The sequence below is a fragment of the Alexandromys fortis genome, unplaced genomic scaffold (genome assembly GCF_014885135.2).
Source record: "Alexandromys fortis isolate MF-2015 unplaced genomic scaffold, M_Fortis_MF-2015_v1.1 scaffold_208, whole genome shotgun sequence".
In the NCBI taxonomy this organism is placed as follows: Eukaryota; Metazoa; Chordata; class Mammalia; order Rodentia; family Cricetidae; genus Alexandromys; species Alexandromys fortis.
Genome location: NW_026068082.1, coordinates 1,438,281 through 1,466,084, shown reverse-complemented (window position 1 = coordinate 1,466,084; position 27,804 = coordinate 1,438,281). Strand labels below are relative to the sequence as shown.

Genomic DNA, 27,804 nt, shown 5'->3' with positions numbered 1-27,804 from the left:
ACCATAGACAGTTGGGTGCGCTACTGAGTGGCAGTACCTGGCACACCCCCATAACTTACCCTCTGGGTCTGTACCCTTAAGGGAAGGGCGATGCGGTGACCAGGCCTTGATCTGTTCATAATTCCTAATGGGCCAGAGGACGTGACTTCATCCTCAGGTTATTTCATCAGCCATTGTTCAAAACAACCTAAATTAAGACCAAGAGGTATCCCTTGACAGGGTCCATGGCAGATACAAGCAGCAAAATCCAAGAGAGTCTAAGAAGTTTGAGAGGAAAATCCCAGTCAGATCTGAGACCCAGGAATCAGAAATACACATAGCACACACAAGAAGCCAAGTCCAGATACAGAAAACTTTAATCAACAATTGTGGAAACAATACACTCAAGACATTAAATATAGGAATTCTCCATTGTCACTGCCACCACCACCAGTCTAGAAATAAAATGATCCACTAATCTCAATGTTCCTGGTGGGAAATAAAAGATTTAGGAAAATGTTTTCCATAAACACAATTCTTTTTACCCCAAGTCTAGACTCCACACAGGGAAAAGACAAGTTTGCACTCAATGTGATTTATTCAGCCACCGCTGTAACACAGCTCATCTCTATGTAATAGCTTCCCTTACTCTCCCCTCCCACTGGACTCAATGAGCAGAGGAAACAATGCTCTACTATACATTTATCAGACAAAACAAGTTAAAGTTTAACATGAGTGAATTCTATGTTATTATATTTAAAACATGTATCAAAATCACATCTTTCCTGTAAAAGGGGCTGGCAGTCCAGCAGCAATGCAGGGCTGCCTGATGGCCGCCCTGGGACGTGCCCTGCCTTCCTCATGCAAACCAACGAAGGAGACCGATTGTACAGACTGCCTGCTTTCTCAGTCACCTTGACACGGATACACAAGTCTAAAAGGAAACAACCCCAACTACAACAGTCATTCAAGTATTGAGAGAAGTGTGCATGGACAATGGGGGAGATGCCTAGAAAGAAGAGGGGCTCCAATACTTCGCATGAACTTAGCTAGCAGAGACTGTTGGATCCTGAATGCCGAATGCCTCTAGCAATGGTTCTGGTGAGAATGTAGGTAGTCTAGCCAATTCGCCTCCAGGTACTGCTGCAGTGACCACTGATGGCTTTAAAATGTGTCCTTTCTGTCCTTTCTTAAACCAATAATGGACCTACACATTGGAGCCAGGAAGTCATTACTGCCAGAGAGCTCCCAAAGGATTGTGCACACAGCTTCCCGTGTGCTGTTTATGTATCCACTGTGCTGTTACACATATTCAGGGCTATAAGGAAAATCTGGCGATATACCAAGCTGAAAGAATCACCATCCCCAATCATATTCTACACATGTATTCATTCTTTCAAGGTGCTTCCCAATTCAAATGGTAGAAGAGAACAATACCGGCATGGGCTCTAGATGCTAAATTGTGCTCACGTTCTCTCAGCCAAAGCTGGGTGAGACAACAGAGGCAAAGCGCAGTGTTGAGAGTTAGGAAAAGGTTCTGGTGAACGGCTTGGGGAGTGATCATCCCCATGAGGAACCGTGGGAAAAGCAATGGAAGACGATCAGACAGGCAGCTCCTTGTCTAATACTTAAACACCGAGACAGCACCACGCCTGGGTGTTGTCTTACCTCTGCTAGAACACCGACGAGCAAGAAGCTGGTGCTGTCCACTTCATCTTCAAGACAGCAAAGCAGGTAAGCGGAGAGGCACACAAAGCCATGAGCACAACCCTAAGTTGGACGGCTGCTCAGGCGTTGGAAACTGTCAGTCACTACTCTAAAGAGACCAGACTTCTTCCCAGCATCCCATACTCTCCACAATCATTCAAAACAGAGATACCCAACTACTAAGACATGTGGATTTTAGGGATCACCATGGAACAGCTATAGGTGTGTGTGTTGGGGGAGGGGCAGCATGGACAGACACAGATAAAGTCTCTTAGGAATGATCACTGCAGGGCCTGGAAAACAAGAAGATAAACATTTTGGGGGCTGAACTGTGAGCTGGTGACCAGGGCAGCCGCGGTCAGCTCACCTGTGGGAGGTAGGTGAGAATGGTGGGAACCGCAGCCCTCGGTCTTGGTCTCTCTTCTGCTAGCTTGGCTGCCAGCATGGCAGGCAATGTCTCTGTTTCCTTCTTCTTGGAGCGCCAGGGGCTGCTTCAGGGTTTTAAATGCCTCCCCCCCCCTTCAGAAGACCAACAAAGGGACATGCTCATTGACAGACAATAATGTCAAAACCCAAGGGCCAGTTCTCCAAATGGGGAGCACAAACTATAATCATCCGACCTGATCACAAACATGTGAACTTTAAAGACCGCCTGGCTTCGGTAATGAGACTCAACCCATTTGGTTTTAAGTGGCATCTCTCATTGCTGTATGTTAAAATGGCAACAGTACTGGTCTTAACAAAACTGTAACTGACAGAAGCACAACAACACATAACCAACCTGACAGCTGGTACTTCTTTACATATGCAGCCGCATCTTTCACGCATCAGTTTCAGAAGTATCCAATATTTATATTTAGCGGCTAGAAGACAGGGGGCCAAATCCGCCTGCAATGAGAGAGCAAAGCTTTGACCAGAGCCTGGAAAGCGGGGTCACCTGGAAAGCGGGGTCAGTGAAAGTCTATCAAGTACTCGGGGTAGATCTGGTTGGCATCAAACACCACAAAGATCTTTGGGTTCCAGGTGTCATCCACACAGCTGTCATACAGATTCACGTAGCTCCCATCTTTGGAAGGAGGTCGCATGTATTTGGAGTCTCCGTTTATGTAATCCCCAATTAGTACTCGAGCAAGGAACATGGATTTATAGGCTCTGAACAGATGTCGCTGCTGCACGCTGACCCCGTGAATCTGGAACGTGTTACCATGCTTGATGTCATCTTTGCAGAAGCGACTGGAGTACGCGGCATCTCTAGCAAAATAGGTTCCTGCAACGGAAAGGGCCGAAGTCACTCGGGAGAAAAGACGAAATGCGGGGACAACATTCTGACTGACAGGAGAACAGACACGAATCATATCACAGGGACAGATGTGGGACCTCCTCCTCCGCACACAATTCCCACGCTCACCACATGAGGCCACTATGGGTATACCAGGCCTTACTAGTGCCCTCCTGTGCCTTGGATAAACTAAGTGCCACACTTGTGTTTCCAAGAGAGTTTGTAAGGAAATCCAATAAACAAAATACAAAACCATCCCATGGTGAGAAGTGCGGCAGGTCTGGATTTCACCGGAGGTCGTCTTCCCAGCTGTACCCTTCCTTAGCCTGTGCCCTGTACACCTCACCCAGCATCCAGCCAAAGTCTGCTCTGCCTGAGGAGCTCACACCCAAGAAGCCGTGGCTATGACATGGGGGCAACCCAGAAGGAACTCTAGAAGCGGGAATGAAATTCTGAGACTGTACAAAGCTGTGCCTTGGCTCTTCAGTCTCCCTGGGCCTGAGTGTCACAGGCTTAGTCTTCCAGGAGCTTGGTGCTAAGGAGAGGTGTGGGACTTAGAGGTGAGACGCCTTAGAGGAAATTAGGAACCGCAGGCCTTCCTCATACTTTTCATGGTCTAGCTGCCAGAGTTCACTTTATACGACATGCTCTGCCATGATGGTCAGACTCAAAGTAGTTCCGCAGTGCCAATGTAGCGTAGGTGGAAACGTCTGAAGTTGTGAATCTGAGTGAATCCTTCCTCTTCTGAAGCTGTCTCGGGGTTTTGCTATATAGAAAGAGGAAACTAGCGAGCACATTGTTCCTGCCTGAGCATTCCAGAACACTGCCAGTTGTTGTCGTGAATACTCAATAAGACAGCCAACTCTCTGGAAATGATTGACACAATCAATCAAGTACCTACTTCTAAGAAATTGGGACATAAATAGCAAAGTCGCATAACCACCCAATATTGATAGAACTGGTGTAGACTTTTCTGAGCTCTCACAGCTGAAGTGAGCAGCTTTTACGGTAATTATCCTTAAACTAATTCACTGCTTCAAAATTAGCTCCTCCTAATCCTAAATGGGAGTCAGCTCTCTTGCCGGAAGTGAGGCACAAAGGATGGACCATGAGAACAAACACTTGTCCCTTGCCCTCCTCGGCTCTCTCCCTATCCGCTTGAGGCATGCCACAGAGAACCAGGACATGTACAACAATAGAAATAAGGTGGAGTTTTGCACACTTTCCCCCTTCAGTGCATGCTGATATTCTTACCTATCATTTTCTAAAGCAAAACAACCAAACACCAGCCACTAGTAAGTATAATGGAGTGTAATAACATGTTTCTATCACTCTGTGCGTTTGCTATGGAGCAGTTCCCTGTGTGTAATTAACATGTTTCTATCACTCTGTGCTTTTGCTATGGAGCAGTTCCCTGTATATAATTAACATGTTTCTATTGCTCTGTGCTTTCGCTATAGAGCAGTTCCCTGTGAAGGCTCATCCATGGGAAGGGCTGACTCGGACACCACAGATACTGCAGGGCTTCTCTAATATAGAGCATCCTATCAGGATGATGGGAACGCAGGGATCTGCTGAATACGGCAGATGTGCAAGTCTCGCTTCCACCCTGTCTAAAGCCGATAGTCTGGTAATTTTTAGTTTCATCATGCCCAACTCTGAATCAGAAAGCAACCAATCTTCCCTAAAGAGTGGGCATGCTCTCCTGTGACTGAAGCTGGACCTGAGATTCGGATGTTACCTTTTCCAAAGACAGCACCGTGTACACCATTGATTCTCCAGTCAAAGTTGTGAATGCAAATCGCTTCCACAAACTCACTGCTGGTGCCGTGGAACAGCATTTGCTCATTGATCTGGGGGACTCCTCTCTTCTTCTTGAGCTGAGCCTTCTTCCTAAAATCACAAAACATCCGGATACAAAAACACAGAAAAATACACTACTGAGTGCTATTTATTAATTTAAAAGGTTAAAGGGCAAAGTTTAAAAGAAAAGGTGAAACAACAATATAAATCATATAATGTAAATGATTAGATAGAACAATTCTAGCAAAGAAATTGTTTCAAATGCTCTTGGATACATAAAAATCAAATGACAGCGATCAGCTAGGTCTGGTACTTAATGCCCGTAATCCGGATGTACAGGAGACAGAGACACACAGCTGGGTGGGCCGTGGTGGTGCAGCCTTTAATCATAGTGCTTGGGAAGCAGAGGCAGGTGGAGCTCAGTGAGTTCAAGGTCAGCCTGTGCTACAACAGAGTACCAGGCTCTGGGACAGGCTCTGGGAAACCTTGCCTCGAAAACAAAACAAAACAAAACAAAACAAACAAACAAAAAAGAACAAGAGTCAGAGACAAAAACGTTCAAGAATTCAAGGCTATGCTAGGCTAAAAAAAAAAAAAAGAATGAGGTTAGCTCAGGATGCATGAAACTGTTTAAAAAAAACATACAAACAAAAAGAACAAACCAAACCAAACTGTTACAACGTGCATCCATCCCAACAGCGAGCTGGAACCCACCTCCACGTCCACTGACTGGCCTATGCCATTCCTCAACACACAACGGTTCCTCTCTTTTATAATTCCATAGATAACCACCCTCCAAAAGCTATGAGCTTTGTTCCCTAGGAAATACACATTATCTCCCCAGCTATCCCTCACCGTTTAGTAAAGCTTCCAGCCCCTTCTACACAGCAAATGTCTTTACTTAACCAGATTTGCTGGATACCTCTTAGTTTACGAGCGCAGGTAGGGAGCAGATCCTTGTGTGACCAGAGACACCGCACTGCGAATGGCGCCATCAAATGGCTTCCATACTATGTGCAGCCAAATAAAATTCTCAGGGTTTTTTAAATCAGACCGTTCCCAGCTAATCGGACAACTGACAGGTAAACCTAATGCTCTGACATATTTCAGCTTCAAATGTAAAAATTAATTAACAAAGCGAAACACCCATATTATAAATTGACAAATTTTATCAAAACAGGCAGCTAAAGCACATGCATTCAAGTGGTGACAGCAATGAAATGCATATTCCTCTGGAGTCATTGAGCAATATTTACCAAATTTCAGTGCATGGGCTTTGATCCAGGGCGACTGTCTAGACCACTGCTCATATTAGAAGGGCATGCATCAAGCGGCTCTCTCATTCAGTTTTCCACTAAGACATTCTTCCTAGTTGCTTCTTCTAGGACTGTGTGTATTAACTGTCTCACTGATTTTTAACAACGCACATGTAATTCCCACTCAGAATTCAAGCTGCCTTTTTTTTTTTTTCTGAGACAGGGTTCCTCTGTAGCTTTGGAGCCTGTTCTGGAACTAGCTCTTGTGGACCAGGCTGGCCTCGAACTCACAGAGATCCGCCTGCCTCTGCCTCCCGAGTGCTGGGATTAAAGGGGTGTGCCACCACCACCCTCAAACTGTCCTTTCCTTTTTGGTTTTGAATCTTTCCTGTGACAAGCAAACCCACACTCATTTAAGTGCCTGATAACACTGAGGGGATGAAGCAGCAAGCAAGCGTGACATTAAAGTTTCTGCAAAGACCTCCCAGCCACCTATGACTCATTTTCTTTGTACCATCGCCTGGAATATATTGTTTCCATCGTAAGAAACTTTCTCAACCACTTTAGAGAGGTCAAGTTAAATTATCCAAAAGGCGTTCCCACACACCACAATGTTAAACTTACTGAGTTTGGTATTCATTAATCCATATCATGGTTGTTTTGTTAAAGCAAATACCTGATTAATACATTTACTTCTCAGATCAAGTTATTGAGCTGTAATGACTAGATTCCATTCTAAAAGCTAAGCTATTTGAGGCTAGAGATGGGCTCAGAGGCTAAAAGTACTAACTTCTCTCACAGAGGACTCAGTTTCTGGTCCTAGCACCCCACCGGGTGATTCATAATCACAATTCCAGATCCATGTGCTCTGATGTCCTGTGGCCTCGGAAGGCTTCTTACACGTCATTCCACCCCAGACACAGGTTAAAGAAAATCGTGGTTTGGAATGTGTAACTCACAGCTATTAGAAACCACGGGGTAAAGAGTCAGGTGTAGAATATTCCTCTACACCGTGTAAATATGTCACTGTGATTGGCTGAATAAAGAAGCTGACTGGTCCACAGCTGGACAGTTAGGGGGAAAGCGAAACAGAGACTGCTGGGAAGAAGAAGGGTGGAGTCAGAGAAGTTAAACTTTCAAAGAAAGACCTAAGATTGCAGTAAATGCTTCCCAACTTTGTCCACCGAATTAGACCACATTCTCTTCTCAATCTACACAAAGTGCTGTGGCACCCAGCTCTCAAAGATGTCTCAATAGCCCCATCCTCTAAGGATCAAGGTTCCAAAAATCCCAGTCTCTGGCTCTTATACACTGTGTCAGAGCAGCAGTGCCTCCACGCTCTGGACTAAGGTCATTCACCTGGGTTTAGACCAGTGGTCTTCCATTCCAGATGAGCATCAGAAACACCGTAGGTCAGTGGATGTGGATTAGGTGACGGATCCCTCTACCTGTTGAAGAGTCCCAGAAAGGGCTCTGATACATAGCCAGGTCAAAGCCCACTTCCTCATCAAGACAGGGCTCTCACTGTTCTAACACCCTGGCTACTCTGACTGCTCCAGCCATCTCTATCTTGCTGTTCTTCCACTGTTCCTCTTAAATAAGTACCATGCAACTCCTCTTGACTCCTCCAGACACTCACACACTCCACCTTCACCTTCTACTTAACCCTCAGTGTGGGAAATCCTGTGGTCCCGGCTCTTCTGTTCTACTTCCCACAGTGGCCACTTCAGTTCATCCTTTTTCTATCCCCTTTATCTACATCTCCACAGTGCTTCACTCTATTAGGTGACTTCACTTATTTGCCATGGAAACCAAAAGGATTAAAGAGTCTGTGGGCTAGCCAGGCTTTCATCTCTACGTAAGTCTAACTGGACACGTGTCTACCTCTTCTCTGACACATGGCCACTGAATCTCATCCCATTATGCTTAATCCATCAACTGCCCATCCCCCTTGTCCTGTTTTCTCACCTCTCCTTTTCTATAAGTCTCTTCCAATTATGTTAACCATTAAAGAACTAATAATAATAATAATAAACCCCAATGAAACACTACTCTTCTCCCTACCCACTCCTCGTTCCCTCCACCTCCCAATGCCAAGCTCCCTAAAAGAGTTGCCAACCTTCACTCATCTGCGCGACACGACAGCCTACACTACCTTCCCTTTCATCGCGGTCTGGTGCACACCCTAAGGACATGCCCCGTGTGCATCTTCCCTGGTACTTCTTCAGGATGAGACCCTGCACTCTGTTTCCATTAGCTTCTGCAACTCCACACTCTACTGCTTTCCTTGGGGTTTCTTTCCTCAGCTCATCCTCACCAGAGTTTGGTCTCTTTCTTTTTTTCTTTTTCTTTTCCTTTTTTTTTTTCAAGACAGTAATTTTATGTGTAGCCCAGGCTGTCACGGAACTAACTTTATAGACCAGGCTGGCTTCAAACTCACAAAGATCCACCTGCCTCTGCCTCCCATGTGCTGAGATTAAAGGCGTGTACTACCACTGCCTGGCTTTTTAAAAAATATTATTATTTATTTAAGTGTACATGTGTGTATGTCTGTAATGGATATACCTGAGGTTAGGGTCATCCCCTGGAGCTGGAGTTACAAGCAGTTGTAAGCTGCATGGTGTGGGTGCTGAGATTAAACTCAAGTCCTCTGCAAGAACAATAAAGGCTCTTAACCACCGAGCTATTTTTCCAGCCCCTGGTCTTCTATCTATCTATCTATCTATCTATCTATCTATCTATCTATCTATCTATCTACCCAGACTCTGGTCATCTTATCATTCCTGGTTGCTAATACCCTGTATCTTCTAGCCTTCATCACTAGTCTAGGTCAATTTCCTGATGCAATCAAAAGTATCTCCTCAGATGTTCCTGGTAGGAAAACCCCAGATAAGAGTCACTACTTTAAAGCTTTTCCTACAGTATTGCCTGGTGAATTATCATTCTAAACACTCTGTCTCTCCACCCCATCCCCAAGTTTTAGATGTTCCACCATTTCAGAATAAAAACAAAACAACAATAAACACGACCAGTTTAGCTTACAAAGGGCTGCATGGAAGACATCTGCTAATTTTAATTTATGGCTGGACAATCTGACTCAGCTATGGAGGGAAGTTGCACAGTCAGTGGCACTATTAGCTCCTATATACTGGCTTCTTGGCTAGGTTTCTAATGCTACTCACCCAATGTTCTTCTGTTTGAAAATTCTCTGAATTTGCTGTGTTCCAATTTTTAGATAAATTTTGACCCATGATGCACCCATGTCTAAGATGCCCTCTTCCCCCTAGCCCATGTCTAGCATAAATAACACCAGCTTTAGGAAGTTCTCCTTAGTACCCACATTCACTACACATACCCTCCTTTAGGGCAAGGGTGAATCGATACCCTCACTTTGTGTTCCCATGATAACCTATGCTCACCCATACACCTTGGATCAGCAGTGGCCTGGTTCTTTGACCTACAGACCTATATACACCATCAAATCCCAAGTACCTAGAATACTGCCTATCACAAAGTGAGGGCTAAGACTACTTGCTGAGAAGAAGAAGGAGGGAAGTAAGAAAGGAATTATAATACGCAGTAGGGTGGACTCACTCTGGGCCTGGCTATCCAGATAATGAGTCACAGCTTGTATGCCAAGAGACCAGTGAGGCTATTTTAGCTCTGCAAGAAGATGTCAGAGTGACAGGCTGCCTATACCACAAGCCTCAGTATTTTGCACTGTCATGGCAAGTGTCTGTGGGTTGACATTAAGGAAGATCACAAAGGGTATAAACCAAAGAAAATGTCTAGTAGATTCTTGTATTTGATGTGGGAGTGATTTCTTATTAATAAAGAAACTGCCTAGGCCCCTTGATAGGCCAACCCTTAGGTGGGTGGAGTAAACAGAACAGAATGCTGGGAGAAAGAAGCTGAGTCAGGGAGTCGCCATGGTTCTCCCACTCCAGACAGACGCAGGTTAAGGTTAAGATCTTTCCTGATAAGCGCACCTCGTGGTGCTACATAGATTATTAGAAATGGGTTAAGAGGCTGAAACTAATGGGCCAGGCAGTGTTTAAAAGAATACAGTTTCTGTGTAATTATTTCGGGGCATAAACTAGCCATGCGGGCGGCCGGGTGCTGGGGACGCAGCCTGGCCGCTCCTATCACTACATGTATTAAATAGTGTAGGACTCAGCACTATATTTTTATGCTTTTACTGAGAGCTCTGAGTATGAAGGAGACCAATATGAACTCCAGTTCAGAGGCCTGAATTAAGAATAATAATAACGGGGGCTGGAGAGATGGCTCGGCAGTTAAGAGTAGTTGTTGCTCTTACAGAGGACCTGCTTCAGGTCCCAGAACTCACATGGCAGCTCACAACCACCTATAGCTGCAGTTCCAGGATCTGACCCCCTCTGACATTCATGGGCACTAGGTGACATGCAGTGCACATATGTACAAGCAGGCAAAAAACTCATACACACAAAATAAATACATCTAATAAATAAGTTTTACCAGCTCACCTTAGAAAAATTAGTTTAGTCATTGAAAGAACAAAATCATAGGGAGCAGAGGCATCTATTTTCCCCCAAATAAACTAAATAAAGCCTTCGAAATTTAGGCAAATTCAGTGACGGTCAGAAATATAAGGTTTTTGGTTGAATACTCAAGACTATAAAAAGCACAAGCTGAAGAGCACAGGCACTGTTATTCTAACTTCTTACAAGGATAACTGGAACAAACTGAGGCCCAGAAGCTGGGACCCCATGGGAGAATTCCATATACTATTACTGTGATGGTTAGCTTTGATGAGGACTTTGCACACTGCAGAGTCACCTGGGGATGGAGTGTCAGTGAGGAACAGTTTAGGTTAGGTTGGTCTGTGGGCATGCCTTTGAGGAATTTCCTTGATTAGCTGGAATGGCCTATTGTGGGTGGCACCATTGCCTAGGCAGGAGAATTCGGTTAAGAGTAGAGAAAGCGACCTGAGCATTAGCAAGCATTCATTAACACAGGACTTGAGTGTAGACGTAATGTGACTAGTTGCTTCAATATTCTTACCTTCCTCACCACCTTGACTTCCCTGAAATGATGGACTGTAACCTGGAATTGTGAGCCAAATAAACTCTTTCTCCCTTAAGTTGTTTTGGTCAGGATATTTTACCATAACAACAGGAAACAAAACTGTAAAAATCACCAAAGGAAAGTCAGTCTAATTCTCAAGAGTATGCAAATGAAATGGGGGACAGGCTGGGAATGAATGGCCTTAAATACTTTCCGATAATAGAGCAACAATCATGCATGGTTAGTCTGTTTTGGGCACATGTTTACTTGTTTGATGTTTTTTTGAAACAGGGCCTTACCATAAAGTAGGGCAAGCTGGCCTTGAACTTGCTCTGTAGCCCTTGAACTCACAATCCTCCTGCTCTAGCTTTCTGTGTGCTGAGCTAGCAGCTGTGTGCCTCCTCATCTGGACTGTGCAGCACACACTGACAGATGTTAGAATCACAAGCACACAGGGCTTATTACGGTAGAATTCTACTTCTGTGTTAATATATTTTTCTGAATAAGTCATTAAAAGTTTGTAATAAACTGGGTGGCGTATGCCTTTAATCCCAGCCCTGAGGAGGCAGAGGCAGGTGGATCTCTGTGAATTCAAGGCCAGCCTGGTCTACAGAGTGAGTTCCAGAACATGGTCCAAAGCTACAGAGAAACCCTGTCTCAAAAAAACCAAACCAAACAAACAAAAAACCCAAAAAATTATAATAAAAATACCAGAAATCAAATCTCATCTACAATTTTTTATTTAATATATTTTAGAGAACCACTTATTTAAGTATTATTATTACAAAAGTACAACATAACAGGTTAATTTGGGTAACAAGTTTTAGGTAACAAGCTTTATTTTTAGGTTAAAGGCACACAGAGAAAACTAACAGTCATTTCTAACTTAGATTTAGTAATGAATAGAGATTGTTAAACCCACAGCATAAACTCCAAGTGAAGAAAGAAATAGAAATTTGAAGGTAAATTTTAAAGTGTTCTTTCAAACAAAATAAGCAACGAGCTACTGGAAGGATAGTGTCAACTGAATGTTTTTTAAGTCAGTATTTCCAGAGATTTCTAATGCAATCTAAAGGGCTGAGGCAAGCCGCCTTCCAAAGCTAAAGACCTCCATCTCAACCAAGATGCAGTTTTGGACCTAGCAAAGATAGAGCTTCTCCCACTGTGCTGACTGAATGTATCCCAGAGAAGACCTTGCCTACTCTCTGAGGACAGAGACGAGGGCAGAGGCCAGCAAGGGGCTGGAGAGGTGGCTCAGTAGTTGAGAGCACTCAGTGCCCTTGCAGGACCCACATAGTGGCTCACAACTTCTGTAAACTGCAGTACCCAGGGACAGAATGCCCTCTCTGAATTCCTCAGGTACCACATATGCACATGGTGCACAGACAAACACACAGGAAAAACAGTCATACTCATGAAATAAATCAATGTAAAAAAAAAATTAAGGCATGGCAAGAGAAGAACAGCTTGTCTGTGGCTGAACATGAAGCCAGCTAAGCTCTGTGTGGAGCCATGCCTACAGTCTGGAAGAGAGAGACAAGGAGGAAAGAGGGACAAGGAACCCACTCACCTGCAAAAGAACTCCCATAAGTCTAAGTTTTGAATCCTTTGAATCCTTTTAATTCGGTTCCGATCCATTGTTTTACCAAAGAGATTGGCAACTTCATTATATTCATGCGTTTGGTTCTGCAGGGAGACCAGCTGGGAGAAGACGTTTGCAGAGTTTAGCAGTGGCCTTCCCATCTGCCCCGGGACGTCCTGCTGGCCTGCCCCACAGTCATCTGCTCTCACCTGGTAGGGAACTTCTGTATTCACGTTCTCCCAGTGTGTTGGCATGGGGATGGCCTCATTTTCACAGATGTAACTTCAAACAGCAAAAGACAGAGCAGAGTATCAGAAGCGGATTATAATTAGTGTCGGTGGTTTAGCTTTTCTCCGCGGCTGAGTTTTTTGTTTGCAAAGTATTTATGACAAACAGGATAAAGTTTAACCTTTGGCTTCACTTAGAAATATTTACTGAAATTCTACTTTCCTAACTTTTAAATGCTGAATTATAAATTTTGACAGGAATATACAAATCTACATAGCTTCAACACTTCAGAAACAATTAATTCAATTTCTTTTGTTGAGATTTTTATAAAATGTGAAGAAAATTTTAGCCAAAGAAAGGAATTTCTAAGAAAAAGTAGGCTGATTTAAAAAAAAATCCAAAGCGTTTATTGATATTAGTACTGAATGAAACTGGAAACTCTACCAGTCATTGCTGTTTTCCAAGATGGCTCAATCATCCCCACCCTCTGTCTTCTATGACCTAACTCAGCCCTCTTCTCTGCCTTCTGTTTCCTTAGACATTGCATTCTGACTTGCTCAGTGCAGTCACACTTGGCAGCAAATCTTTAAAAGCCAAGCAATATGGTCAAGCCACAGGACATAAACAGCAAAATGCTAAAACAGGCACAATAGCCTTCCTTGCAAATTAACAACCTTCAAACCTATCCTTAGCTCATTTCTGTCAAACTTTGTAATTCTTTTGGAAAAAACAATATAACATATAATTCTTAAAAGATTTTTATTTGTATGTGTATGCATCTGTGTGCAAGTGTGCTATATATGTGCAGGTGGCTGCAGAAGGAGAAGAGGGCACCCAATGCCCTGGAGCTGGAGTCACAGTCAACTGTGAGCGGCCTCCATGGGTGCTGGAAACCACTCAGGAAGGTCTTCAGTGCACCGACAAGTACAGAGTGGGAACCTTTCCTCCTGCTGCAGTCTGGGTTCTGGTCAGCTCTGGCTCTTCACTCCTTCTCACAGCCATCTCTACACCCAGGTGTCCGTTAGAGCTCCCTTTTAGGTTCAGAAAGCCAAGTTTTGATCAACACAAATGGCAGCACAAAGCACACATTTTTGCCCCTATGTTGTTTTGGTCATTTGATCAATTCTCACTATGATCCTTATAAAAATGTATGCAATCTCCTCACTCCCAGGGTCAAGGGGAATCCCAGCACATGGCAGACACTCAGCTAACATGCAACAAATAAATGCCTCCTCTGCTACACACACACAATTCCATCATCTGTGCATGGACAGGGGAGCGGGAGCTGAAGTGGAGCATCTTCCTTAGGCCTCCTTTAGTCACTATGGACTTGACATGTCACCTAGGGACTGCCCAGTGGGGCTCTGCATTGGTGTAGGAGCCAAGTGGGCAGTTCCCTAGGACTCTGGGCCCCAAACAGAGACAGAACCATAATTTATTTAAATGCTTGCGTCTGGTGATACTTAGCTTGCTTCTAGCAACCTCTTCAGAGTCATGCGCTTCCATTTTTGAATTTCAGTCAGTTTGCTAACAAAGGAGTCTGGCATAAATTGATATTTTTCTTAATCATATGTGTGATTATAGGAATATCAAATTGTTTTAGGAGAGTTCTAGAAGAACTTCAAATACTATAATTATGATTTAAGTTAACTTCAACCCTGAGTTGCACCCCCCCCCCTTTGTCCAATGTATCTTTCACTATGGAGGAAAGGTTCAAATAACTTGTATGGACCCACAGCACTGACAGAATGCACACTGGCCAGGCTTGTGATGAGCGCCCAGTGCTGCCCTACATCTAGCCTTTCTGCATGAGCAACTCCTGACCTTTATCCCCTTAGCTTTCACACTTAACTCCTCCCCTTTCATTACAGCCTCAACTGCTGTCCTCCGCTGCTTACTCCCCCTGCTCCTTCTGTTTTTGTTGTATAGTTTGTATAGCCTGAGAAAGAAGAAAATGCTTGACCCCAGTATGGACTTCTCACCAGCTTCAAAGGGAGACCAGCTAAACCAACACACAGATGTGAAACTCTTCCCGCTACTGTGTCTCATTGCCCCAGATTACACTCTTAGGAGATAAGAAATGCATTCTATTCCTGGCACTGTAGAACACAAACATGATGTAGGAAGTAAGAACATAGTCTGTGTCCCACAGATGCAGGAAAGCCTTTATTATCTTTTAAGTCGTGATATTAAAATATCAGTTAAATACTTAAGAAAGGAAACTGAAAGCATTTCTCTCCTTGCTCTCTCCTTCAGTTCCTTTCTCTACAGCTCTTTGGAAGGCGCATGAGGCATCCCTTACAATTCACACACTGTCATTTTGTTTCCCAGCTGGATCTTAAATTCTCTGAAGAGAAAGAACTCAACATTCGCCTGAGGAATCATTCTAGAAAATGGGAGACACACTCTTAAAGTGCTCTACTTGTTTTCCATTCCCATGCGCAACAGGTGTGTATTAACCTTTGGCACATAACAATCCTTTTTTTAAGTCTATATATGGCAAAAGTAAGCAAAAGGAAAATGAATCCAGGGAAGATGCACTGCTGTCCCTCTAGTCGATGTGGACTTGTGCTGTACCTCAGAGATGCCCAACAGGGAGCTACATCAGTGCAGAGGCAGACCACATGGCCAGTTCTCTAGGATTCATGGTAAATACATGGACTGTTCTCTGACAGCATGTCCAGTTCAAATTCAAACAAGTTCAATAGGTCATTTTAAGGGTTTGAAACAAAAACCACATGGCATCTTATAATTATCACGCACACTGGTCTAAGAATTGAAAAAATATATACATATGACAAGAGAGATTGAAAGGAAACAATGGCAGAAGACAGTGATTATTTAATCAGCAAATAAGAGGTTTAATATTGCAAAAATTGCTATTAGTTCATGAGATGAATGTTAGTCTACCTGGTTTTCTGCCAAAGAGTAAGAAAGCAGGGAGAGAAAAGCCCACCCCTCATGTACCCATTTACCATACCTGAAGGCACTGATGGAGAAAGGAGCCCTTTTTACTAGGCGTTGTTTTCCAGTGACGAGGTTCATCTGCTTCATTTCTGAACACAAAGAGACAGATCAGATGAGCCGCAGAAACACACAGTGCTCCCAGGTCTCATGCATGTTAGGAGCCACAGTACAGGGCGGTCAGTGGCTCTGGGAGGAGACGACGGCCAGGTAGTTATGATCTTTCACCATCGACCTATTTGCCATGTTGTAAAGGTACAGGGGCCCTGCTTCTTGATCTAAGGCCACACCAAGATGCTCACCTCACACCCTGCTCCGCACGCATCACACCTCAGCTAAACTGACACTAAAATGCAAGACCAAAAGCGGCCAAGTTAAGAGCATAGAATGACATCATACTAAATCTTCCATTGGATTTGTTACACGGAGAAATGCACTCTGGGTTCCCTAAGAATTTGGAAATTAGAAAGGGATACATTTCCATGTAACATCTGCACAACTCACATGATTTCAAAAATGTGTTTCTTTAGTCATCTTTTAACTGCACACTTAAACCAAAGGAAAAGGAAAAGAAAACCCAGCCAGAGACAACACGTATTTACACACAGACTCCCAGTGAAGGGGCCACACTATCTAGTTAACATCTTCTGCTGCACCACGGCCTTGGCAGTATTCCCGTTTATCCACCCATTCAAGCAGTAAATTTTAACAAATGTCACTGCATTTGTCAATTGTATGCTCTGCCACTCCTGTATTCTCCTCGACACGACACACCAGGGAACTGCCACCATTCAGGGAAAAGCAAGATCACCTCAGGACCTGGCACCAAATCTGTGGAATCATCTTCACAGCTGTCTCCTCTGCGTCTACTTTCCATGTCACTCAGAGAGAAGCTGGGTGGTGGCAGGATGACTGGGTTAAAGGTCCTCCAACAGTGTATGGAAAACGCTAGTAGCTGCACCTTAAAACATCACCATTTATTCGTTTATGCCACGTACCACTGTCATAATTTAGTAAAGATATATATCTATATCTCATGTAGGCAAACATGGCCTAAACACATTATGTCGCTGAGGCGGGCCATGAAGCTGTGATCCTCCTATCCACATCCTGGGTGTTGGGATTTCAGGCATGCACTACCACACCTGGTTTGTGCTGTGCTGGGGTTTCATGCATACTGGGCAGGTACTCTACCAAGTGAACTACATTCTGAGCATCTACAAAAATATTTTGAATTAGTCTTTTTTCCTGACAGGAATCTCCCAGAAAGTATAGTTCACTAGTGAATATTCTTAGTCAGAAGTGGCCTGCTGAATTACCTACCACACACTTCAACAGATGGCATCCCCTTTACAAGGCCTGAAGTTTGTGTAAATCATACTGTTCTGCCACCAAACCTGTGCTCGTACACAGCGCTAGCACAGAACACAGCGACATCTACCAAACACCTTCTGCTGGGACAGAGCACCGAGGGCAGCATGCCCTATGCTTGCCTAATGCTGGTTCTGAAAGTCAGGATTAATTGACAGTAAAAAGAGAATTGTTTTCACTCTTCTTAAATTTAATGTTCTCATCTATTCTTTGAATCATTCTTGATAATCAGCAATTACAAGAAAATCAAGTTTGGTAGATGGTATTTTTTAGCTCTGTTTACACCGTCCCTGAGAACCCTTTACCACTTCTGGGAAAGCATTTCAGACTTACACTCCATCCTCAGCACATCAGCACCACCACGGTCAGAAAGACACAACTCAGCAACTGGACAAGAATAGCTAGAAGACCAAAGTGTAGAGTGACTAAGAGTGAGCGGTTATTAAGAAGCTGCCCCATTCAAATCTCCTTTGCCTCAAAGCCATCTACAGTGGGTGACAGCAGCCTGGAACTTACGGAGTGAATCCAACAGTGTTTCCATGAGACACCTGATAACATGACCCCACATGGTGGGAGGAACCCAAAGAGGCATGGGTCTAACTGAAGCTGATCTGCACATTAGCTGGGCTCATCTAGGAAGCAGCATCCTTTGAAGAGGCAGCCATCTAAGCAAACCATCAACAGGAAGGTCACCTGGCTTCACTTTGGTCTTGAAACAACCAGTGACTTCCTCATCATTTAATATCAGTTTGATGTTTAAGGTAAAACGGTTCCCAACTCCAACCAATATCCAGGGATGTAGTGCCGAGTAAAATAAGCGCTGTAAGTTAGGCACAGCAGTCCAGGCCTGCAATCCCAGCTGCTCCAGAGGCCGAGGCAGAAGGATTGTGAGTTCAAGACCAGTCCAGCAATACAGCGAGACCTCATCTCAAAAATCAAAACATAAAAGAGCTATAAAGAGCATTACATAAACTCAAAACACACGGCAACACCACGTATGTTAACACACATGAACACAGAACATGCTTTTATAAAAGGCAGTGCTGCTCAAGGGTCTAACAGTGCAGATTTACAGAGCTCCTTTTGCATAGAGCAGGAGGATTTACTTCATGCTTCAAGACATCTTGGCTAATCCTGAGCTGCAGACTGCACTGTGCCAACAGTCTAGGAATATTCTAGAAACACACAACTAGGAGGGGAAACATACCTGAAAAGTCTATCTTGTAGCTGAATTTGGAAGTAGTAAAGGAAATGGAGCCACAAGGGTTTGTTTTGAAGCTTTTTTCGATATCTTCACTGCTAACTGAACATTGAATGTTGGTATCCGGCTTTAAGACAAACCAGAAAGTTGCATTTACCAGCTGTTCACAGTAATGGGTTGGCCACAGAAGTGGAGCTGAGGTCACGTGACAGAGAAAGGATGAATGAAGGGTGCCTACTGCCTCCTGCTCTACCTCCCCCATATACAGGGAGCACAACCAAGCCTGCACGTGGAAAATGATTAACGGCGTCCAGGGGAAAACAGCGACTGTTATGCTAGGCTCGGCCACAGCCGTCTCACATATTACCACGAGCTTCACAAATTATCTAATGATTGCACTAAGTGGCTCAAAGTAAACCTTTCACCAGCCTGGTAACCATACAATGGGAGAAGAAAAAAAACCCCAAACTACAAGTTCTTGTGTGGGGGTTCAAACCTCAGTTAAACTCTCTTTGCAACTTGGACCAAGCGAATGAACTTTTCTGAGCTCTCCGTCCTCTGACAGAAGATGGAGCAGTGTCATCCGCTTCAGAAGTGCTGTGAGGACACACAGGGTGCACACAGCACCTAACGTCACACCCGAGCTCCTCCCTCCCTATGTCCACCAGATCAAACCCGAATGTGCTTGTATGTGCCGAGCCCACCACCAGGCATGCTCCCTGTCTAAGCTACCACTGCTCCTGAGAGGTTATTGTCAGGGGAAGAAACAGACTTCTAGCTACACTGCTTTCCATCAGGGCTGGAACCTTCCAGAGCTCCATGAGCAAGAGTCTACAGTGTGGCAAGCCCTTGCCTGTGAAGTTTGGGGTGGGGTACCTGAAACATGTGCCACTTCCCACATTCCGCCAGGTAGAACCAGCCCCACTGTGTGTCCGAGGTGTCCATGTCATCCACGTCACTCTCCATCTTCTTGGGAAAGAGTTCCTCTGTCTTGTGAAACATCTTCTGGAAAGCCAGGGAGAGGTGGAGGAGGGATACCCATTAACGACCAATGTGCTTTCTATGGACCATTCTACTTCATTACCAGGAACCAGATTCCAACGTCTTCCCCACAGTGACACCTGACAGCTATCTGCACAGTGGCCCTGAAGATAAACAACTAAAATGTTAGGCTGATGATCCTCCTCGGGTGGGATAAATCAGTGCACATGAAGCCCCAAGAAGTAATTCAACATTCATTTGTGAATTTGTCAGGCACCCCTGCATCACAATTACTTAAGATCAGATGTATCTGTTTTTCTATGTCAAATAGTCATCTTATTTAATAGCACAAAGAGACATTTCTACAATATGTGAGGCCTTTAAAAAAAGCTGTAACAGTAAAGAATAATATAATAAAGTTTTAGTTCAAATATATCTATACTTTGCTTTCATAAACACATGGATATACACATGAGCATGCACACGCACACATGCACACAGGACAGAAGTTTGAGCAGATGAGAAGCTGTCATAGTGTCTTCTAAGCACTAAGATGCTGAGAGTATAATGACGGCAATGACAACAATCCGGCTCTTACTAGGTGTCAAGTGTTGGTCTAAGAACTCTAGGGATAACTTATTTAGGCTTAACAACAACCTATATGATACAGGCACTCCTGACAAAAATTAGGAAACGGAGGCAGAGCGGTCACACAAGGGGAAGTTAAGCTCAGGCAGAATGGCCTCAGGATCTGTACATGTAGGTCACACATTATACTGTTTTATGCTTTGTGACCAATAGGTTTTATAATGTTGACTAGAGCATTAACTCATATACACCTAATCTTTGAAAGAAAAAAAAAACTGATGTTCTTGGGTGGAAATTGTGATAAAGTCACTAGAAAAGGGACCAAGTGGTTAATTTAATTTCACTTGCAATTTGACTTCCTATCATCTAAAGGTTCTTAAATAATTCATTTAAATTTGTACAACTAATCCAGTCTATTGCCATACCACCCTGAATATGCCTGATCTCCAAAGCTGAGAAGGGTCAGACCTAGTTAGTACTTGGATGGGTGATATCCAGTCTAGACTACAACAGACAAGCTCTGGAGCGTCTTACAAAGGGAATGTGGAAAAAACAAAGCACTTTCTGGGCACAGTATCTCATGCCTTTAATTCCAGCACTTGGGAGGCAGAGGCAGGTGGATCTCTGCGGCTCGAGGCCAGTGTGGTCTACACAGTGAGTTCCAGGTCAGTCAGGGCTGTATAGAGAGACCCTGCCTCAAAATTATTTAATTAATTAATTAATTAAATTTGTACAACTAGCATACAACTTGCTAAGAAGTCAGAGTACTTATGTTGAAGACTTGTTGGCCCATCACACTTTTATCCTCGACATTCTTTACCTTCCTTTTACAGAGTTAACCAATGCTATCACTTTACAATGTATCTCTCAGGGGTGTGGTGCGTGTGTGTGTGTGTGTGTGTGTGTGTGTGTGTGTGTGTTGTAGAATCTTGTATATACACATCTACACTGGCAATATGGCTAGAACACAATCCCTTATACCTTTGATTGTTTTTTAACAAAGAATCTGTATTTCCTGAAAACTGAAAAATATTTGTATGCCACTGTATAAAATGTAGGATAAGTTCCCATTATTTTGTCTAGACACATTCTCCCACACAGCAGAAACTAAAGTTCCTTCCTCACTTGGGGTTGGGATGAATACCTGAGCTCCGTGAAGGAGTTAGTTAATTTTGATTTTTTCATTCACATCCAGCAGATTTCCAAGGAATACTTTTCTGATTATGTCCTTGTTTTCACTCCTTCATGTTTTACAAGTTGACTAGCTGATGAGAACAACAACAACAACAACAACAACAACACCAAAACAGCCTGGACCGGGCTCCAGGTTAGAACACACTATTTACCTTCTGTGCCTTAAGTGGATAATAAAGATGATGACTTAAAATGTAAACTCAGCTGTGCCGTTAACTAGTCCGGACATTTGCTCTCCTCTCCCAGCACTCCTCACACTGGTTGGCCATTTCACTGTGAAGGAATAAGAAAGCAAGCCAGGGGACACAGGCTTAGTTTTTGTTTGGGAAATACCCTAAAAAATTGGAAAGACAAGCTTGAAGCAAATAGGTAAGACAGAACTGGGCTGTGGGTTCTGGATTTTCTCTATCAGAAAAGGGACAGGCAACAGAAAGGTTCCCTCTATGGCTACAGCACAGTGTGCTCTGTCCTTTGGCTCTGTCCCTGAGCTGTCACTGCAGGCCAGTCTACACGCAGGCACTGGAGCCCAAGTCCCAGCTACTGAGGCTGAGACAGGACCATCACTGGAGTCCAGTTCAAGGCCAATCCGAGAAACACAGTGAAACCTGAGGGGGAAAGGGAGGAAGGGAGAAAGGAAAAGAGAACAGAAAAAGGGGGAGGGAAAAGAGAAAGGGAGAGAGGAAAGAAGGGAGAGAAGAGAGAGAGGAACTGTGATCAATAGCTTTGACCGAGTTTTAACTAGCGAGGCCAGTTCTTCGTCACACTTTACACTGTTTTTTTTTTCCTCTATAGTCTCATGTACAGGAGAGAGAAGTCATTACTTTCCAGTTGAAGACAGGGAAAATACAAAGCAGAAAATAATATAATTATTTTGTCTACAATCAGGGTGTGCATGTACAGTACAGAGAAGATTAAAGAAGCCCTGAGGCCTGTTGGGGTCCCATCTCCCTCCAGGTGTCCACCTCTCGGCCTCATTTCCACCTTCGCTGCCAAGCTTCACAGATGCACTGGCTTTCTTTCAAACAATTCATTTCATATCATAACAGCCACAGCATCATTTATAGTGTGCTTCCTCTCCAAAGGAATGGCTATTTTGTATAATTTGGCTCAAAGAGAAAACTGGCTTAAACAAAATAATTTAGAATGCTGTTGCTCTAATAATGATGGCTCACTAGTTAGGACACATCGACAGGAAATCAAAAGAACACGTGCAGGTTATCCAACACGGAGAAGGCACTTAACGCACGTTAGAAAGGGCTAGTTCGGTTACAATGCCACATTCGGCCTGACTTTCCTCTTTCTAACTGGGAAGAAACGGCGCTTCCTGTACAGAAGGCCGCCAGGGAGAAACAGCCAACACCAAACGGTAAAGCATCCTTCTTGTTTTCAAATGTGCACACAGGTGGAGTCCATCTCCAAGGCCATCCGTACTAACAAGATCTGTAATCACAGCACCTGGGCACATTCCATATGAATCATGCAACTGAAAAGTAACAGGAAAGATGAGTTCAAAGTCAAATCCTGGTCCATATCCTGGAACACAATGCTGCATTCTAGACTTATCATTTCTAGTGAGAGTATTACTACATAGTTATTTTATTAGCATAAGCATACTTGAGGAAGTCATACTTGGAGATGAAGGCATCTTTGCCTCTCTATAAAGAATCAGCACTGAGTCTCATGGGCTGAGAGAGGATAAGGCAAGTTCAAGGCAAGCATGGATATTTTAAGAGACACTGTCTCAAAACATTAACATGTACATGCGCATACACAAAGTAACATTTTGTTTATTGCATTTTTGTGAGCATGCATTGCCACAGCACACATATGTCATGGCACATATGGGGGGAGCAGGTCATTAGACAACTTTCGGAAGTCAGTTCTCTGTTTTCATCCCAGGGATGGAACTCAGGTCACCAGGGGTGTAGGTGTGTGTGTGTGTGTGTGTGTGTGTGTGTGTGTGTGTACATGCGTGTGTTTCCAAAATCTGCTACAAAGCTGGTAAGGGGTGGACGTTCCAGACTAACAGGATAAGAAATTCCGGAAGTGGACCTTCTTTCCAGAAGATCAGCCTTGCAACTAGTAAAACTCTCCAAAATCGTTTAACTCTGGAGCATGTGCTTAGGGGGTCTGCAAATGACGGAATACACACAAGAAATGTCCTGCTGGCTCTTCTATGTGCGGCCAAAGACGAGGCCCCTGTACCCCAGGCTGAGGAAGGGCAGGCTGCTGGTATTCCTCATCCCCCTCAGTCCATGAGGCAGAAGTTCTATTCCAGACAAACAACAGAAAACAAACTCCCTCTCCCACCCAGAGTCTACTTCTAGGGCTGCTAACTCCCTCACCTAGTGTCCTCTCAAGGAGTAGAATGTCACCTTGGGAAAAGAGGGCTTCCACCTGAACTGCAGGTACCCTGATACAGGAACTCTGCCCAAGGGCAAGTGGACACAAGGAATAAAGGCCACATCACAGCCTGAGAGCAGCTCTATTTGGAAGAGACAACAGAGGACCCGAGACTAAGGGAATTCAGAGAAACAGTGGTTAGCTTCATGAAAACCAAGGAAAGTGAGGCGTGGACAGAAGTGGAATGGCATAAGTGACAGAGAAGAGGCGACAGCAGGGAAGAGCCCTCTTGATCAGTCACTGCTGGACATGAAAAAGCTGTTGACAGCTCTGAGCTTGTACCCATCTAGGAACAAACAGAGCAAGACACTGGACAGACCTGAAAATGCTCCCACATGACTGATGTGCCCATCAACACAGGAAGAAACATGAGGCGGGAAAAGGGCTTCAACATCACTGCTGATAAACACTGACTACACAGGAAGCTACTCTGGTTCATGGGCAAAGGCTGCGAAGCAGGAGTTGATTTTTTTAATTTTTAAAATTTTGTTTATTTATTTGGTGTGTGCATATACCTGCACATGTGTGCCATGGCTCAAATGCTCATGGCTTAGAGAGCAACTTTCAAGAGTCACTTCTCTCCTTCCACCAAGTGCCTCCCGAGAGTAAACGTCAAGCTTGGCAGCAAGGATCTTTATCCACGCAGCCATCTCACCAATCCCAAGAACTCATTCTATGAGTTAGCTTACACATAACAGGTTTCATTATGGCATTCTCATAGCCCAGCACCCTCAGCAGTGTGGAAGATGATAAGCCCACCATCATGTCCTCTCCGGAGTGATCCAAAAGAGAGACCTCTGCCAGGCAGTGGTGGCACACACCAGTAACCAGCACTCAGGAGGCAGAGACAGGTAGATCTCTGTGAGTTTGAGGTCAGCCTGGTCTACAGAACTGTTACACAGAAAAACCCTGTCTTGAAAAACCAAGGGGGAGAAAAGGAAAACCTACTTCTGGATAAGTATTAATATAGTACCCCCCCTCAAAAAACCCCAAACCTCACTCAACCACAACAGCAGCCTCTGAAGAGTTAAAGCTTGACTACCTAGAGGACTCAGCACAGCTTTTAACCCATAACTTGTCAACCTGGAAGTGCTGCCCGAGCAGTAAGGACAAGAGGAGAACAGTGTGAAGAAGGCTACATTCATATGTAAGTTCAGCCAAGTAACCAAAACACAAAGTGATAGAGCCCGAGCTATGGCAGCCACCAAAAGAGGTCAGATCAATAGAATAAAATAACTATTTTTAGAGAAGGACACAGTATTATTTGCCCATGATCCCATTGTTATGGTAAATGTAAAACGTTGTGGATCCCCAAGTGGCTGCAGCAGGCCACGAGTCCCAGGCAGGGGAGCCACATGGTGGGTGAGAGATATTGATGGGGCAGCTAGTTCTACGAGGAGAGACAGACAGTTGGGCATGCCACGAGACCACGCTGCAGGTCTCCGAAGGTGGCTGGTCCCCGGCAGGGAGCCACACAGCGGGCTAGAGACAGAGACATGGATAGGAACGCCATGCAGAGTGAGATTGCATATTTATTTAGTGGGTTATGGAGGGGAAAGGGGAGAAGGGGAGAAGGAGAGAGAGGGAGAGAGAGAGACAGAGACAGAGAGAGAGAGAGAGAGACAGAGAGAGAGAGAGAGAGAGAGAGAGAGAGAGAGAGAGAGAGAGAGAGAGAGAGAAACGAGGAAGGGGAAAAGTGGGAAGAAAGGAGAGACCGAAGCTGCCTCTTAGAGGGACGGAAAAGGGGACTCAGGCTGGAAGCTGAAGATCAGTTTGCCTTGGCAGACAGGGGAGGGAGTGGGCATGGTTTGTCTCTTAAAGGGACAGAGCAGACCGTTACACCCATTACTTAAGTAGCAGAGGCAGGAGGATCACTGAGTTCAATGTACAAGGAGGTTCTGTCTCAAACAAATACTTTAATTGAATACCCAGGTTTCCACAAACATACACAAAAAGGAATACATGAGACCAAAACCAGGGCAATTAAAACTGAAAATGTCTAACCAAATAGAGACCATCCCTAAAGAGATGGTGACTACACTTGATGGTGCAAGTCTTTCATCCTTGAGCCAGCCTGAGGTACAAAGTTTGCAAGTTCAAGGTCAACCTGGGCTAAGAAACAAGCTCCAGGTTAGCCTGAACTACAAAAAGCTTTATCTATTAATTTATTACCTAAAATTAAAGAGACAGTGTAATAGTGGCCATTCCTTTGAGACTGCCCTTTGCATGGTAGAACCTACCTGCAATTTTAGCATTAGGGATACCAGAGGTAAAGGATTATTAGTTTGGAGGCAGCCTGGGCTACACAGCCAGATCTTGTGCTCAGATGGTACCTATGCCTCTGGGCATTCCTGCTTCAGGGCGAATGAAGTTGTTGAAATTGTAGATGTTTATTACAGAACAAGGATAAAGAATCACGGGCACTGACACACAGTACCCACGGGACTGAACTGCGTGAAGTTCCATATCCCGAGGGAAAACAGGCATTCCCCTGAACCACTCAAGCATAAATATCTGGACAAATTGCTGTGGAAAGGCCCAGGGCCTCAGGCATGCACTGTGCTTCTCTCGAGGCAGACATTTCCAAAGCTCGCTCCCTGAAGTTCCAGACTATGATGGAGACAAGCTTGTAATTTGCCTTGCTGCATAGAGTGAGTTCCTTCTATCCCATGTTGTCCATAGTTTTAAAGAACCCCAACCTGACTCTGGTTAGAAGGTTCAAGGACACAGTCTTGTAACTGTAGCAAACAGTTAGAAGGAGCAGCTACGAGAGCAAGCAAGCATCCCAAAGGAGAAGCAGAAAGGATAATTGGAACTAAGCTTGGTCCTTTCTTGCAAGACCTCAAGGGGCCTCATGGGAACTTCCTCATGCCTCCCAGAGACCTAAGAACCTTCTATTAAACTCTATCTCTTAAAAAGGATCTGCTATATCCAAATAGCACTCAGGGACTAGGAGATATATTTCCTGATGGCAGACATATAGGAGCCATGATTATGTCATAAATGTAGCACGATTAATAAAAGCCCAGAGACAGAAATTGGGGTTCAACCTGAAGGTCAAAAAAGCAAAACAGCTAGCCACTGGCTCTTACCTCTACTGTGGAGGCCCCAAAATGTGAGCCTGTTTTCATGTTGACCAAAGGTCAGAGAGTTGGACCTTACCTCTATTCCTTCAAGGTTATGTAATATATATATACATATACATATGTATATATATATTTGTTTTATTTTTATGTGTGTCTTTGTATTCTTTATATCGCTAAATCACAACACCCCTACCCTAGCAAGAGAGATTTTTGTAGAGGCTGGTCCCTGACACTCTACCTCAGTCCAAAATGATGATTCTGCCTCCAGGAATCTCAGAATGAGACTGAGAGCTGTCTTCTTCCATTTTATAATCCTCTCTATTTCTGGGATTAAGGGTGTGTACCACTGCCACCTGGTTTCTATGGCAAACTAGTGTGGCTACAGGGATTAAAGGTGTGTGTCATTGTGGCAACCAGAATTAAAGGTGTGTGTCATTGCTGCCTGGTCTGTAAGGCTGGCCAGTGTGGCTATTTTACTTTTCCTCAGGCAAGCTTTATTTATTAAAATACAGATGAAGTGCCACTATGTTAATAATAAAGTTGGAGAACTTCCAAGATGGTGCCTTCCTCCCTATTCTCCTGGCCTGAGACAAAAGTCTTTAACAAAGGTCTTGTGGGCTTTTTCTCCCATCCAGAAGCCCATGATGACAGACTGGCTCAACAACTTCAAGATCAACAGACATGTCACACAAGAGCTGTGGGCCAATCAGTCATCGTGTCTTTCCTCAGACCCTAAATTAGAGAAGACCCTTCAAGGACTTTAAAACACCACAGCCCTAAAAGACTTTGGCTACCCAAGGACCCTTCTGCTTTGTGGAGAACCTTTCTCTTTGTGTACTTGCTGAATATGTTTCCTAGCCACAAATAAAGTCTTTCTTTAACACTGATTGCATCTACTCTGTCAGATTCTTCCTCTGCTACCTGTTGAGTTTGAGATTTTTCTTGCCTTTAAATTCTTTAACTGGCATAGAAAATGAAAGGGCTGGAGAGGTGGCTCAGAGGTTAAGAGCATTGCCTGCTCTTCCAAAGGTCCTGAGTTCAATTCCTGGCAACCACATGGTGGCTCACAACCATCTGTAATGAGGTCTGGTGCCCTCTTCTGGCCTTCAGGTATACACGCAGAAAGAATAATAAAT

The 27,804-nt window shown here is 44.2% G+C and overlaps 1 protein-coding gene across 9 annotated transcripts in view; it reads right to left on the bottom strand.

Annotated features, from left to right (window-relative positions):
- Positions 1-338: 338 nt before the first annotated feature.
- Positions 339-27,804, bottom strand: part of Parp11 (poly(ADP-ribose) polymerase family member 11) — a 34,014-nt gene continuing 6,548 nt past the window's right edge. For 2 of the 9 annotated variants that reach the window (XM_050121979.1, XM_050121980.1), the window contains exons 2-9: positions 21,332-21,452; positions 19,293-19,421; positions 18,423-18,543; positions 15,861-15,936; positions 12,862-12,934; positions 12,641-12,771; positions 4,707-4,858; positions 339-2,953 (exon numbers count right to left, since the gene is read on the bottom strand). In XM_050121979.1, the coding sequence (XP_049977936.1) occupies positions 2,637-2,953; positions 4,707-4,858; positions 12,641-12,771; positions 12,862-12,934; positions 15,861-15,936; positions 18,423-18,543; positions 19,293-19,418 (996 nt within the window). In that variant the 5' untranslated portion in view covers positions 19,419-19,421; positions 21,332-21,452 and the 3' untranslated portion in view covers positions 339-2,636. Of the gene's footprint in view, positions 2,954-4,706; positions 4,859-12,640; positions 12,772-12,861; positions 12,935-15,860; positions 15,937-16,655; positions 16,806-17,548; positions 17,617-18,422; positions 18,544-19,292; positions 19,422-21,331; positions 21,453-27,804 lie in introns of those variants that run through there. The other 7 variants (XM_050121981.1, XM_050121986.1, XM_050121977.1 and 4 more) reach the window with 7 other exon arrangements.